This window comes from Vulpes lagopus, chromosome 1 (assembly GCF_018345385.1).
Source record: "Vulpes lagopus strain Blue_001 chromosome 1, ASM1834538v1, whole genome shotgun sequence".
Lineage (NCBI taxonomy): Eukaryota > Metazoa > Chordata > Mammalia > Carnivora > Canidae > Vulpes > Vulpes lagopus.
Genome location: NC_054824.1, coordinates 173,828,348 through 173,844,011, shown reverse-complemented (window position 1 = coordinate 173,844,011; position 15,664 = coordinate 173,828,348). Strand labels below are relative to the sequence as shown.

General features: G+C 46.6%; 1 protein-coding gene across 2 annotated transcripts in view; it reads right to left on the bottom strand.

Moving 5' to 3' along the window:
* Positions 1–4,007: 4,007 nt before the first annotated feature.
* Positions 4,008–15,664, bottom strand: part of PTPN14 (protein tyrosine phosphatase non-receptor type 14) — a 176,969-nt gene continuing 165,312 nt past the window's right edge. For both annotated transcript variants that reach the window (XM_041756603.1, XM_041756597.1), the window contains exon 19: positions 4,008–11,790. In XM_041756603.1, coding sequence (XP_041612537.1) covers positions 11,662–11,790 — 129 coding nt within the window. In that variant the 3' untranslated portion in view covers positions 4,008–11,661. The remainder of the gene's footprint in view (positions 11,791–15,664) is intronic.

The following is a 15,664-nucleotide window of genomic DNA, read 5'->3' as shown; positions in this document are numbered from 1 at the left end:
GTTCGTCTTATGTCTGGGGAGGATCTCACAGGGGCGGCGGGAGCCGCAGTCACACCTGTTCAGCGGGGTGGGGGGGGGGGGTGCAGGTGGGGGCGTGTGGGCTGCGCTGGCTTTCAGGGTTCAGTGCCCGTGGAGGGGGAGAGAAGGTGCAGCGGAGTGACCCGAGGGCCCCCCCCCCCCCCCCCCCCCCCCCCCCCCCGCAGGGGAGTGTGTCTGGAGTCTTCGGTCTGGTAGCTGGAATCCCTGTAATGCACTGAAGGGGCCTCACTCATGCTTCGCTTTCTTGACTTTTCTTTTTCCCCTCCTCCGCCTGCAAGCCGACTTTCCATTTCTCACTCTGTTGATTGCTGTAATGCAGTACCCTCCTGCCTTGGAAACACTCCAGGGTAAGCTTGAGAAGGGGAAAAAAATGTTTTTTTCCTTACCGACCCTGTGTTACTGAGCAAACCGTGATCTCCCGCAGCCGGATGGCAGCCCCGGGGCCTGTTTGCGAGCAGGCGCTGCCCGTGGGCGCCGCTTCCCCGCGGGGCTCCTGCCGTCCAAACACGGCCACTTCCCCACCCGCAATAATGAAAGCCCCGTGGCGTGGACGCCTCAGCTTCCCTTCACAGTCAGGAGCTGCAAGCAGCTTGACTTCATTCTTCCTGCCTCGTGGACACCCGTCCGCGTGTGCGTCCCCCACGGACACGTGTGTCCCGCACACACAGCTGCACACAGTGGGCTGCAGGGGACACAATGCATTCTGTTGTTCAGCGAAGTGCAAGAAGTTTATTGAACACCTCCTGTATGCAAAGCACCCTGTATCTCTCTCCAAGTGCAGAGGGCTGGGTGAGGCCCGGGTCCTGGCCGCAGGGAGTTTAGGGTGCTAATTTACTCTAGCCAAGCCGAAAATAAGCATAGGACCCCTCTCCCCATTTCCGTAGGTTTTATAAACGTTATGGAAGTAATACTTTCTCAATAAATGTAAATAATACTGGAAGAAAGCGAGCCGTTCTTTCTTCTTGTCCAGCCCCATTCCCCAGAGGTGACCCTGAGCCCTGCACTTGGTGGTCCCGATTCTCCCCATCTGCCCATGTAAGGGGTGTAGGTAAATAGACGAGCAAAACAAAGGCAGGATGGTACTGACATAGGATTTTGCATCTCCGTCTCGGACTTCACAGTATGGACCCCTTTTCGTTCCAGCATTTGCAGATTTGCTTCATACTTTGCAGAGAACATTGCACTGAATGTCTCATAATTTACTCATTCTACTGATGGACGTGTGGCTTTTCCAGGTTGCTGGTATTATGGACAGTGCCAGAGGCGCGGTCCTCCACATAGACCGTAGCGGCCAGGTGGTAGCATCTTGGGGCCTAGAGTCCTAGAAAGTTCAATTTCAGGACCCAGTAGTGAAAACTTTTGGAATTGGAATAAGTATGGCCACGGTTCCTTTTTAAAACACTGCATCGGGTACCAAGAAGACAGGATATTTGTAGTATTTGTTTTCCTCTACCACCGTAACAAGGTACTGTTTGAATTCTTTTTGCTGGTCTACTGTGTGAAGTATTTTGTTTGCTGTGCATTGATGAGATTATTAATTGTTAATGAGATTGGGCACTTTCTGCTGTAATTTGGAATGCCTGCATTCCTGCTGTGAGTCGATATTCACGGCTATTGCCTATCTTGCTAATCAGGTCTCTCATAATAATTTTTTATTTTTACTTTTTAAAGATTTCATTGATTGGAGAGAGTGAGTGGGTGGAGGCAGAGGGAGAGAGAGAGAGAATCTCAAGCTGACTCCCTACTGAGCGAGGAGCTCATTGCGGGGCTTGATCTCACAACCCTGAGATCATGACCTGAGCTGATACCAAGAGCCAGATTCTTAATGCATTTTGGGCTCTTAACTCCTTGCCATGTCCTGAAAATACTTTTTTCCCTGCTTGTCCATTCACTTTTTTTCTCATGACGCTTGCTTTAAAAAGGCAGATCATTTTCATCTTTTTTTTTTTAAAGATTTTATTTATTTATTCGTGAAAAACACAGAGGGAGAGAGAGAGAGAGATGCAGAGACACAGGCAGAGGGAGAAGCAGGCTCCACGCAGGGAGCCCGATGTGGGACTCGATCCCGGGTCTCCAGGATCAGGCCCTGGGCTGAAGGCGGCGCTAAACCGCTGAAACACTGGGGCTGCCCCATTTTCATCTTTAAATGAAGAAATAAATCAAATTTTTAAGTCTTTGCTCTACCTGCAATTATAGTCTAGAAAGAGATCCAACTGTACTCTTTGAATCTGTGATTTTCAAAATTGCTAGCCCTTTATGGAAGCATCATTTATTGATTTATTTTCCTCTGCTGATCTGAAATGGTCACATTATCATTCCTTTAAGATTTAGGTTTATTTCTGTTTTCTTCATTATTGTGGCACCGGAAAATGTTTTGTATCTAGTAGGGCTAGTGGTTTGTGTTCCCTTGTTCTGACCATTCTCTCACCTTTAACCCTCCAAAGTACTCGAGCATCATTTGGCCAAGCCCGCTCTTGGTCTTTCCCTCTTCCCCCACAAACGTGCTATTTGGGATTTATTAGAATTGCATTAGAGTGAGTGATAAACAAAGGGCTGACTTCACCATAATGTGAGTCTTTCTATCCAAGAATGTGGTGAGTTATCCATTCGGTTAGGTTGTTTATATAGGTCCTACGCATTGATCTTCGTTTCTAGATTTTCTGTTTTCCTTAGCTATTATGAATGAGCTCTTTTCTTCCATTATGCTTCTTAACTGGTATGTCAGATAACTTTTCCCCATTTATTTTTATTAAGATGTAAAAATCACAAAATAGGTGTATTTGATTCATTGCGTGTTTGTGTATGTTTTCCTTATATTTATCTTTTGCTCTCCGGGTTTTCTTAAATTTCCTTCCTCAGCTCTGCTAACAGTCTGGAAATAAACAGGTCTACTGGTGATTACTGTTTTATCTCAAAATTATACGATAAGACTACTTTTTTCCTGTTTGTTATCCAAAGAAAATAAACGTCTGTTTACTCAGTCCATGGAGGAGAAAACAAATTAGCGTATGTACCTCTTTTCTTTCCATTCCGCTTCTCTCCACTTCCACCGGCACTTTTTTTTTTTTTTAACATCAGTCTTTTCTTTCAAGAACTATAATTGTTTTGTTGCCCCATTGAACATACACCCAGACTTATTTGTATAATTATTTCTATATTTAATAATTCCTATATTTAATTCCTATTTAATAATTATATTTCTATAATTATTTCTATAGAACTATTTCTATATTTAATAATTTCTATATTTAATAATATATTAAATTATTTCAATTTAATGCTTGCCATCCCCTTTCCGCCCACAGTGGCTCACAGTATTCTCATTTACATGGTGTGAAATAAGCTGGGACCTCAGTGGGTGAACTCCTTGTAGTGTGACCAGGCATAAATGGGTTAACACAGAAGCGAATGTGTTGCCCTGTTACTCATCAAAGATACATGAAGAAAGTGTCCACCCTCATCACCAGGGGTTCACTGTGTGTCTATGGCAGTTGATGGGCTGGAAGTATGGGCAGGGCAGCTTTCTTAAGACCTAGACAGGAGCTGTTAAAGGACACACCAAGAATGTGTCCCAGAGCAGCCCGGGGCCTGCCATTGCCAAGCGGACAGTCTGGGGTCTGAGGCAGTGACAGCTGGGGGAAGGGACCTGACGCTTGCTAAGGGTTATCACAGCATCTGTAGGAAAGATCCCTTTCTATGTATTCTTCACTCCACTTGCCTAGTGATCACCCTCGTCAGGTGTTTTGTTTTGTTTTGTTCTTTTATAACCACAATAACTTTGGAAGTTTCGAACAAATTCTTCAGTACGATCGAGTTATACAGGAATGGAAGTGGGTAGAAATAAACGGGCTTTAGAATGGTAAAAAAGCAGATTTTACCAGGCCCTTTTGCCTATGAAAATAATCCTAATAAGTAAAGGATGTGGGTCCTTTCATCTAATGCAAACATGCAGGACACAGAAGAGAGAAGATTCAACTGTTTTCTCTGAAAAAAAAAAAAGGTTTATTGTATATGGAAGTCAATAGATATCTTTTACAAAAAAAGTTAGAATAAAGATCTCACATTTGTAAAGGCACATATGAAACATTTTACAGCAATGACAAGGGTGGTGAAAACATAAACAATACGCAACTAGGACCGTTATCTAAAGACTTTATAAAAACAGAAGAAACAGTGCAAAAAATACTGTCAAAAGTCAGTTTTACACACCTCATAACTGTGTATAAAACTGGCAAGCATAAGCTTATTTACTGATATAAAAAAGCACATAGAATAGCATGCATAGTTTTATTTAAGGCTTTTAATATTATTAAATTGAGAGGGAGGCTATACCAAATTAAAGTTGCCATGAATATTAATCACCCCCTGACGTAGGGAATGTCCTATAGACCTCTCACTCCCTCTTTCGCCTGACAACCACTGTTTGTAGCAAAGAGAACGGACTTGCACCTTGCAGGGTAGCAAGTGGCTACCCACGGGGGGGACAAGGGTTGTCAGGATCCCCAGTCCCGACCTGGAACGCATGTCTCATGGCAACACCACCCGAGGCGGTTACATTTCCAGGTCAGCTCACGACAGCCAACCACACTGGGCTGCCCACCCTGCGTTTCAGCTCTGTCCGAGTCCAAAGGCTTCCGTGGGCTGACCCAAGGGCCTTAAGAACAGCCTGGTGTCTAAGCTGGGGACTTGTCCGGACGTTGTTTCAATAGGAAATCTACGAAATGCCAATTGTTTCGAATGAGACCGCGATTCACAACATCTTGTAAAACACAGACAAGGAAAGCATCAAAATACTGAGTTAAGTAACCCGACAAGAAGTCCAGTGAAACAAACCACGTTGGCCTGTTATTTGATGTAAGGAGAATCACACAAGGTTATATGTTTAAATAGTCATCTGCATATGTAAACTGTTCTCCTTTTCCCATTTGAGAATCCTCAAGTCAGTTGGCTATGGAAGGAACGAAGGACACACACAGGAAATCATCTCCGATGAAGAGTAACCTTGCTTTTAAAATGGTTAATAGATTTTTTAGACCCCAGACTGGCAAGAGAGTTTAGCCAAAGGAAATGGCAGTAACATTCTACGATGTTCACGATGAAAAACAAAACAAAACAAAAAACACAAAGGCTCTGAATTACAGCTTTGGGTTCCCTGGAGAAGGTAGTTCTTAGCTAACACTGCAGTTGGGGGAGGTGGGAGGCCCTGGGCAACGCGCAGACGCCCCTGCTGAGAGCTACCCTGACTCACTCCAGGCAGCATTCCTGAGATGGGGGCGAAAACAGCTCCACCCCAAGGACGAGAAGACCCGACCTTCCCGCTCACTCCTGGGACCCCCTGGGACCCTGCGGTCAGGGGAGCAGGTGTCTGCGTCTCCCTGAGGGCGGCTGGGGGAGAAACGGCAGGATCAGGTGCACGTGATGAGCGTGTCCTGCCCCTCCCTGGACACCTGCCACCCATCCCACCCACAGCGCCGGGCAGGCCCAGTACGAGGGCAGAGGCCAGGCCCAGTCCATGAGGAGAGGCTGAGGCCCAGTCCGAGGGGAGAGGCCAGGCCCAGTCCATGAGGAGAGGCCAGGCCCAGTCCAAGGGGAGAGGCTGCGCCAAGGGAGCTGGTCAGGAGGAGGCAGGTGCTGCGCGCACCTGACCACAGGGGTCACCGGCCACCGCAGCCGCTGGGACCGCGTGCAGGTCCCCCTGGAAGGAAACAAAGTACCTCTGCTACCCGCACTGCTTCTGCCGGGCCTGTCATCGACTCCATCTGCTCTCACGTCCCCAGGAGCGAGGAGCGGCCACAACCCCGACCAAGGCGGGGAGAGGGGCAAAGGGCAGCTGCGTGGTTGCTGGCAACTTTCCAGCTGTTTTCCATTCTTTCTGGCCCTTTCCATTTGCCAGATCTTGATCCTTCAAACTCTATGAGCTTTTTAGAATTAAAATTCGGTTTCCTAACCGTGTAATTTAGGCTGCCTACGAGAGTGCTTCTGCCGAGGCTGCGCTGTTCTGTAGGCTCGCGCGGGAAGGGGAGGGAAGGCAGAGGGGAGAGCGGACCGACCGCGGCAGGGGCAGCAGACGGTGGCCCCGGGACGGTGCCTTCCCAGGACAGTCCCGCCCAGGGAGACGAGAAACAAGTGCGGTCGGGGGGATGGGGACCCTGGAGCGTGAGTGTGCGCCCCGGGCTCGCAGGGAGCCGAGATGCCATCTCGGGGGGCGAGGCGGTGGGCAGGGCCCTCTGCCAGGAAGGCCAGTGAGCGGGCACCCCGGGCTCACACCCGAATCCTGGAGCTTCCCCAGCTCTCCCAGGGCCCTGAGGGCCGTTTAAAAGCACGAGCAAGGGTGAAACCGATCGGGACCCTGCAGCCGGGCCCTCCGAGGGGTGCTGCGGCACACCACCCCTCTGGCCTCGTTTATGACTTCTCTAAGCAAGCCTATGGCATCTTGGGGAAACGAAAGACCCTGATGGCCCAAAGCACCGCAGAAGACACAGTGACTTTCTATGCAGATGCTCGTCATAGCCAGGCTGCGCATCAGCTCTCGCCCTCCTGCCTTGTAACGAAATGTCCTTGAATTTATTTTTAAAATAGAAGGGCTGACCGAAGCTCTGAACAATAGGAACTGATGCACATCCTCCCACTTCACTGCACCAAACAACAATAAACTATCCGGTCTCATGCAATCGATTGATGCCAGATACTCAATATGCCAGGCTCTTGGACGTTTTAGTAGGGAACATTTTAGTTTGACCTTGCAGAAGATGCAGTTATATTAAGCTGGAGCTAAAGGTAGTCAGCACAATAAAGGTTGCATATTAGGTAAGCTGGCTGTTGGGTTTTACAGAATTCCACGAACAACAGTGACTTTAGGGGCAACATATTTGGATGGGCAGATATGATTGGATAAACCCTCATATCTCTCTTGTTATTTTCCAAAGATGTAGCCCTTAGGTCTTCTGCCCCCAAATGTCTCAGAAGCCGAGGCAAAGACAAGAACCATTCTATTTTCTTGCACAGCATCCAAGGGAAGCTTCAAACATAATTTAACATTTTAGAGATTTCCACCCTATAGGGCCAACTAATTTGTCATCCATAAGGCTGTAGGCCACTGGAAAATTTGTGCAGTATCCATGGAAAACCCAAATTTCTCCATCTGGAAGTAGCACTGGATGAATTGTTACTTTGTTCATGCAAAGAAATCACAAAATAAGAGCCTGATGGGCATCTGGTACATAGAAATAAAATTAAACAGCAGCAGAAGAGTCTTTGGTCAAATGTGAGGAAGCTGAATTGCCCAAATAGGGCTGCCTAAAGATCCCAACAGTGATTACTTGGTACTTCTTGAAATCTCTTCTAGGACCCCAACAGTTATTGCCAAAATGGAGGGGGAATGAGGGATAGATTATCAGTAACGTAGGTCTGACCCAATCCCATCCCTTGTGTCTCAGCCCTCTTGCACATATCTTAGACTCCTCCACCACAAAGGGATGGACACATTTCCCGAAAAAGAAAGTCAACAGCTATACCTGCTTTCACCATCAAACCTGTCACTAGAAGTGGAAGAATGAGATTCAAAAAAGCACATTCTGCTTTCTGGCTGGGGACAGCTTCAGGTCCACACACCATGTGCCATAAGCACTGTGCTAAGGTCTGCTAAGTTAACACAAGTTGTACATCAAAAAAAGGTGGCCACCGAAAATCCTATAGTGATGTGCCTGATGGCCAACACTGCCTATGAGAGCGTGCTAACATCTGGGTGTACTAACATCTCTGCAGACAGAGTGACTTCCCAGCCCCAGGAGGTGACCCATTCACTGAGTGCAAAGCTCATTATGGCAAAGCCAACTCATCCACTTCACACGCTTTTGTGTTTCCTAGCCCTTGTGAGGAGAAATAATATATGGTGTGTTGGGACCCCTACTCTATCAGGGGGAAGAAAAATACTGTATGTATTAGGTTGACTCATGTAAATTTTCTGTCACTGTAACAAAAAATGATCCAGCTATTGTCATTTTCACATGGTCAACCTGTAATTAAGCTGAAAAGATGAGAGAAGTAGGCAGCTGGATAAAAATGCTGACCTCTTGAGCCCCCCTGGAGTTTAAAACTGAACCTCAAAAGCACAGAGTAGGCATGATAGAGGTTAAGTGAGTATTGGGAAAGCCAGTGGTTGGGTCCCACAAGAACCCTCTCAACAGGGCCCGCAATGCCCCTCCGACCAGGCTGATGGAAGAAGGGGCCAGAGATGGCCAAGTGAGTCTTAGGCAAGCAATGGGAGATAAATAATAGATAAAAGACTAGTTCCTCTTTGTAATCCATGATCACGAAGATTGTAAAAGTAAAGTTCTCTCTATTTAAGCTCCTTGGAAGCATATTGCTCAAAATATTCCATGTGGAGAGGTTTTCACCCTTCCTGATCTTACTGTTCCCCCTCACTGAGAACAGCTCATTCCTCTTTCCTCTCCTGTAAAAAAAATCAACGTTTGGCATCCCTCTCTAATGCAGCCAAATCCTCCCTTACTTCCCATCCAAGGAAAGAGGTGTGTGTAAATGTCAGTGCTACGGAAGGTGGGGTCTCCTTGGAGCCCAAGGGAACCAATAAGCCCAGCAGGCCCAGCGCAGTTCAAGGATGAAGACGTCACACTCAGCCCTGCCATCCAGGGACAACAGTTAACCAAGGACAAACGCTGGCTCCGCGTGCCCAAATGAGTACGGATCAAAGAAATAACACATTTCAACTGGAAAACTTCAAAACCAGAGGCCCCAAAGAGTTGAATGGCTTTGCTGCGAGATGGTTATCTCTTTTTTCCCCCTCTATTTTTAATTTTCTCTCTTCAAATCCAAACAGAAAAATAGACCCCGACCGCTCCAGCTTCAGACTTGATACATCATCAGGAACTCATTCCAAAAGCTCTAACTAGATAACTAATTTAATACACTTTGCTTCAAGGTTTATTCCTTGGCTTGCTTCCCAGATATAAAGCATCTCTGGGCAATTATTATGCAGATGCCACTAGAAGGACTTTCAATGCCTGCTGCTAATTTCACAGGAACTGTGCTGGCATTCGCTGGAGATGGGAAAAGGAATGCAAAATGCGCTACGGAACCAAAAACATTTGTTTTTAAAAATGAAATATGTGGAGTAACTTTTAAGTGGTTTCCTTTGGGTTTCGATATAAACTTTGGCTAGGAAATTGGACAGCAGACCCACTTCTTCCCTGCGTTTTGTGCATTAACAACTATTCCCACAGCACCAAGTGACAACAGCGGACGGGTTGAAAAGAAGAGCATGTGTGATGAGCTCAAAGAGACAGCAGATCTACACGCTGCCCACGTGAGACTCGATGTTAACAGTGCCCACGTTGGGGCCTGAGAGATGAAAAGAGAAATGTTTGTGTCGTGCATCAGATAAGCCAGTAACCGCAGACCAACTCCGAAAACACTCCTCACAGCAGACCATCGCAAGGATGGAAGAGTGTCTAAGGAAAGGAAACCCGCCTCTTTGCCTGTCGATGAGCAGAGTTCTGAGCATCTCCCAGTGAGGGTGCTGAGCTCTGTTCCATTGAAAACATTAAGTCCAACTCATGGTTTTCTTTTCCAGCACATATACCCAAATTCCAGCATCTCTACAGTGTAACTGAAGTTACCCTCCTGGACCGATTCTTCAGTCTCTGGAGTAGAAGAGAGGAGCCCCTCCATCACCAGATAGTCTGAGTCTAAGTGAGAGACCCACCACCACAACACCTGGCCAGACGTGAAACCGAGTGGATGCCCAGTCCAAAGGAGTTCATCGGGAATCCGCTTCCACACCCCTCTGCTGCTGTGTGGTAACCGGATGTCACACAGGCTCGCTCTTTCTGGTTGATCTGATGCCATTCTTTCTTAATATTTTCAGCTCAGGAAAAACAAAACAAAACAAAACAAAACAAAGGCAGTGGCGGGGGAGGGCATAATGGAACACCCACAAATGTCAATTCTAAGAACAAAACCACAGTTTAAAAGTTGCATTCAAGAAGAACTGGACAGCAGAGAGGCAACGTGCCTAAAATCCAGCTAGCGGGAAAATGTGTGGAATATGATTTACTGTGTACTGACCCAAGAAATTCAGGACAGGGGATCCCTGGGTGGCTCAATGGTTTAGTGCCTGCCTTTGGCTCAGGGTGTGATCCTGGGGACCCGGGATCGAGTCCCACATTGGGCTCCCTGCATGGAGCCTGCTTCTCCCTCTGCCTGTGTCTCTGCCTCTCTCTGTCTCTCATGAATAAATAAATAAAATCTTTAAAAAAAAAAAAAAAGAAAGAAATTCAGGACAATGACCAGAGTAGGCTCAGGAAGAGACAAACGGAACCAAGCTGCAAGGTGACTGGAGGGTGGGGTGCCTGGAGAACAGGAAAGCAGTGAGGGGCTTTGTGCGAGACAGGTCCCAGCATCTTTCATCCAGTGGCCAAAATTTGGATTACAGCGTTCTGAGTGGGCTTAGTTCTGCTCTTGCAGGCCAGAGCCTGGGGGGACAGCAGCGCAGCTGGGAGGGGGCTCACTCTCGCTGCGGTTCCTGGCCAGGGCCCTGCCACCTGAGTGCCAAACAGCCCCCATAAATCAGCGTTCCCAACTGTTCCCTTTATAACCTTTCCAGTGACTTGGTGACTGATGGAAAGACAGAATGTACCCAGCACCTCGACCTGCAGGCCCCCGTCCAGCACACACATCCTATTTAAATAAGAAACACCATCAAGGGCCTGCCCGTCTCCTTTTTCTTCCCACTCCGGCCCATTATCTTCTCTCAATCGGGCAAGAGGCCTAGCTGCACAGATGGCCTGGCCCAGAGCCTCAAAGACCACCAGACTGGGGCTCACTGAGTAAACAGGGAGTAGTAGCGAAATATTGAGGGTGCAGTCCCTGGCAGGGAACACGGGGCCCCAGAGTCCAGAAGAAGGGGTGTTGAGAAAGGTACAACCCAGAGCTCCTCGTTCAGCCGGGCGATGGCCATTACTGCATCATAAAGGCTGCGTTTCCTCTAGCTGCTCCTGTTTTTAACTCAAGCTGCTGAGGACGAGGGCAGAAAGGAAGAAAGGACGCCAGTGTCCATCAAGGCTCAGGAACCCCCAAATACAAGAAAATAGTGTTTTTTGTTGTTGTTGTTGTTTTCCTTCAGGGAAGGGCCTTGGCCCTTATTTTAGAACGAATTCATTTTCTTGCCATCTTTGATTTGGACATGAGCAATCAGGCCGCTGAATTTCAGGCTTGGCTACTCATCTGGCTGCAACTTCACTAGAGATGTGTTCCCTTTATGCCTCTGTCCCCCAAACAATCCACCAGGCAACCTTCCCTGACATATTTACAATGCAGATCAGTCAAAAAAAAAAAAAGGTTCAAATGAAAAGTACTATATTAATGGTGAAAACTGCATTACAATGATTCACAAAAGTTATCCAAAAGGGGAAAAAAATAAATTATCTCATATAAAATAATATATGATGTTTGTGAATAATCTTGGCTCCTGTCGTCAAGGAGCCGATGACCTGCCTGCTCTGGCCATCCGCGCCCTGCTGGGGGAGCAGATGTTGTCTGGAGGTGCCTCCCCATCTGCAGATGGAGCTGGGGCCCTCTCCCAGTAGCTGGGGCGGGGCGGGGGGGTTAAATGAGTCTGGAGTTTTGAAGGAACTGGATGAGGACTTGGTAGACAAACTTGTACTGAGTGATGGTCTGGATCATGAACATCCTTTGCTCCCTGAGGAGTCTCAGCATCATGGGTACTTCCACTTTCTGCAAGAAAAAAAAGCACAAGATCTTAAGATGAGAAAGCCACCCTGGGGTTGTTCCTCACTTCCCTGCTCAGGAAGCTTCTGCTCGCCACGCATCTGTAGGTATAAGAGAAAGCAAAGGGCTTGGCCCCTCTGGGTCTTCCCAAAGACCTTATTATACTAGCCCCGGGACAACCTGGCTGTCATGTGTCACTGGCACTGGTGGGATATCTTAAATCCACACCAGTCTGTTAGGAAAACCCACCCATTTTCAGAAATACTACCTATTCTTAAGTGTTTGGAGTCCTCTCTGGGATACTAGGCTGCTTCTCAGTTTTCCTTTGCTTTTTTAAAGTTTTTATTTAAATTCCAGTTAATTAGCATACAATGTAATGTTAGTTTCAGGAGTACAATGTAGAGATTCAACACCTCGGTACCACACCTGGTGTTCATCATAATAGTCATAGTTAGAGGGAAAACCTTTCACTAAAAAATATTTTGAATATTAAATGAAATTGTCTATGTGTCAATTCTTTGAGAATATAGAACCAGCTTCAACGAAGGGAATTAATGAGGTGGGTCATCAGTGTTAGAGCAGACCAGGGGCTCAGTTGAGTAATGTCCATCTTCCTGGACCAGCCAGGCCAGAAGTATCATGGAGTCAGGAAAGCCATTGTGGCCTCAGCTCACTGCCCCCACTCTGGGAGCTCTTCACCTGGGCAATACCACCCCCATGAAGTTATCAAGGGCTGAGCAACCACTGGAGGTAAAACAATACAAACTCAGCTGTATGGCTTTTTTTTTTTTTTTTACCTTTTTAAAATTTAAAATTTTAGTTAAATTCAATTAGCATATAATGTATTATTAGTTTCAGAGGTAGACATCAGTGATACATCAGTCTTATATAACACCTAGTGCTCATTACATCACATGCCCCCCTTAATCCCCATCACCCAGTTACCCCATCCCCTTCCCCACCTCACCTCCCGCAACCCTCAGTTTGTTTCCTATGATTTATAGTCTCTTGTGGTTTGTCTCCTCTCTCACTTCATCTTGTTTTATTTTTTTCCCTTCTTCCCCTATGATCCTGTTTCTTAAATTCTACATATGACTGAGATCATGATAACTGTCCTTCTCTGATTGACTTATTTCACTCAGCACAATATTCTTTAGTTTTATCCATGTCATTGCAAATGGCAAGATTTCAATTTTTTGATGGCTGAGTAGTACTCCAATGTGTGTGTGTGTGTTGTGTGTGTGTACACAGACCTCTTCTTTATCCAGCTGTATGTCTTTTCTCATCTTACCTTTACAAGTCATTTCAGCTATTTCCAAACTGTGTACTATGATACAACAGATGCCAGCCTTATTAGTTGCTCTTCTCCAAAAACAGTTCAATAATGCAAACCACAGATTTAAAGGGGACCAAGTCCCCAGTAATAAAGAAAGAGAAAAAGCCATGTGGATCCTTAAGCTGTTTGCCAAAATGTACACCCTACGCCATAGCTGCTGACTGATGGGTCCTTGCCTACACGATACTCCAAAGTAACTGATACCATGATGTACAACCTAGAGGCACCTAATGATGAACTTAAGTAAGAACATAGTGCTTGATGAGCATGACTGAGCTGGGCGCTGAAGGTACAGGAGAGATTAAAGCTGCTTCTCCCTGTTCCCATCAAGGTTTTGACAGGGAAGCAGTGTCACATGGAAGTTAAGAGCACAGGCCCAGGTCAGGCTTCATCTGCTGAACCACAGCCTTCAAACTTCCTGGCTGTGGGATGTGCACACTTCCCTTTATTACTTGTGCCTCAGATTCTCCTGGTCACACAAGGGCATTAATAGGACCTCTCTCATGGGGTTATTGTGAAGGCTACTTGAATTGTAAGGTTCCCAGAAGGGTGTTGGCACATGGTAAACCTTCAATACAGGTTGGCTGTTGCTGTAATACTGTCACTGTTGTCACTGTCATCACCACCCCTTCCACCTCCACCACCATTGTCTTCTGCATCAGCAGCACTTCTACCACCACCTCTACCACCACTAGCACCATCATCTCCTCTACTATCACACCTATCTCCCCTCCATCACCTCCACTACCATCATCTCCTCCATGATCACCACATCTTCCTCTACCTCTGTCACCTCCAGCTCCACCACGCAACCTCCACCACGTGACCTCCACCACCTCCACCTCCATCTACCACCATCATGAGCATTGCCATCTTAATAGCCTATAAAATGCAGCCCTAAAGACATCTGGTAAGGGGCAGTTTGAAGACAAGATAAAGAAAGTTCCCCTGGGAATCAATGAGAGTCCTAGTTTAGTTGCCTTGAGGATTCACTCTCATAGTATCTGCTGTCCACTGTCCCCAACCCCAAGGAATCATACCCAGTTTGCTCAGTTTTGTCTAGAAGGTGTTTTTGCCTCTCAACTCCAAGGAGAAGGGATAACTTACTCAGAAAAGCAGCAAGACAAGATATCTCATTAGTTGGCTGGTGAGAACCTAACCTTTTATAATGAGCTAATCTAGGACAGAGAGCTAAATACAGGGGGGCAAGAGAGTATCGCAAACCATAAAACTAGTGCTTTATAAAAAAAAAAAAAAGTAAAAGCATTAAATGTCAAGCTAACATTCAGTGGTCAAAAGCAGTGGGCCACGAAGAGGCTTGTCAGAGCAGCCTGGGAGACCGCCCTCCCATTCCCACCTCACAGCTACCCGACCTTACTGTAGGAATCTTTTTTTCCCAGAGGGGGAAAAAAGGTATTTCACTGACAAAATTAAAACTGTATGGATTACAGACTAAAATATAAAGCATGCTAAATCCAGAAGCCATGGAAAGAAGGCAGGAAAGTCTAGACAGAAAAACAGGACACACCATTTCATATTTGCTTGTCAAACTCTTTGCTTAAAAAACAAAAAAGCTAAACATGTTTCCACGCCCGAAATAAGGGTTTTGAATCTTAGCAGCCAGGTTTGAAGCAGAACAAAGTCGGGAACTTTTTTCCTCCCCTAACCATCTACCAATAGCAACGATGGGAAACGGGACAGATAAGGCTGGCTATATTTGTGCTAGGGGAAGGGAAGTGAACAATATGAGTCATCTTGCTATCTTTGAATATCAATGGGAACAGAAGTCCTTTTTGGATTGACCATGGTCCAGCAAAGAATGTTCTGGCGTGCAACTGGGCATTGAGGAAATCCACTATGTTTGGACACACTGTAGAGAATTTAATCACCCTGAGCCCGCACCAAGTCCATGCGAGGCCCTAATGGCCGAATCCCTCACTCAGCACCACACTGGCTCCGACATGTGCTGTTTATGTTCTATCAAGCCAATAACATCTGGTGGCCAATGAGCCCTCATGTCATCACATTACTGAGGCTCAGCTTTTGATGGGTCTCCAAAGAGCTCAGAACAGAACCATCTTTCATGTCAGACAAGATGGACAGAAGGAGAGGGGGGTGGCGGGCAGAGGAAGAGTTCACAGGGAATGGAGAACAGAAGGGGACTGTGGGGAAGAAAGAGAGATATTGGGGCAGTAAGACAGCTAGGTGGGGAGGGGATAACAAAGAGGCCTTTCCTCTTCCTCTGGAGCCCAGTGGCATCTCCGGCGTACCCCGGAATATACTCAGGCCATATATATACCCTGATTCCACACCCCCACCCCCACCCCCACGGCACGGAGTTGATTTGGGACTCAGTGGCAAGCTATTCAATCTACTAGACCCTTCTAGAGACTTCTAGTAGTGACAGGAGAGCAAACAATCAAGAAATCTCACCATGTGAGACGGAAGAATAAAAACTCACAGAAGATAACGAAATTCCTGTTAGCTAGCCTCAGCTGTTTCTACGATGGGCATTTGTTCATCAATAGTGTGTCTGTTTGTTTT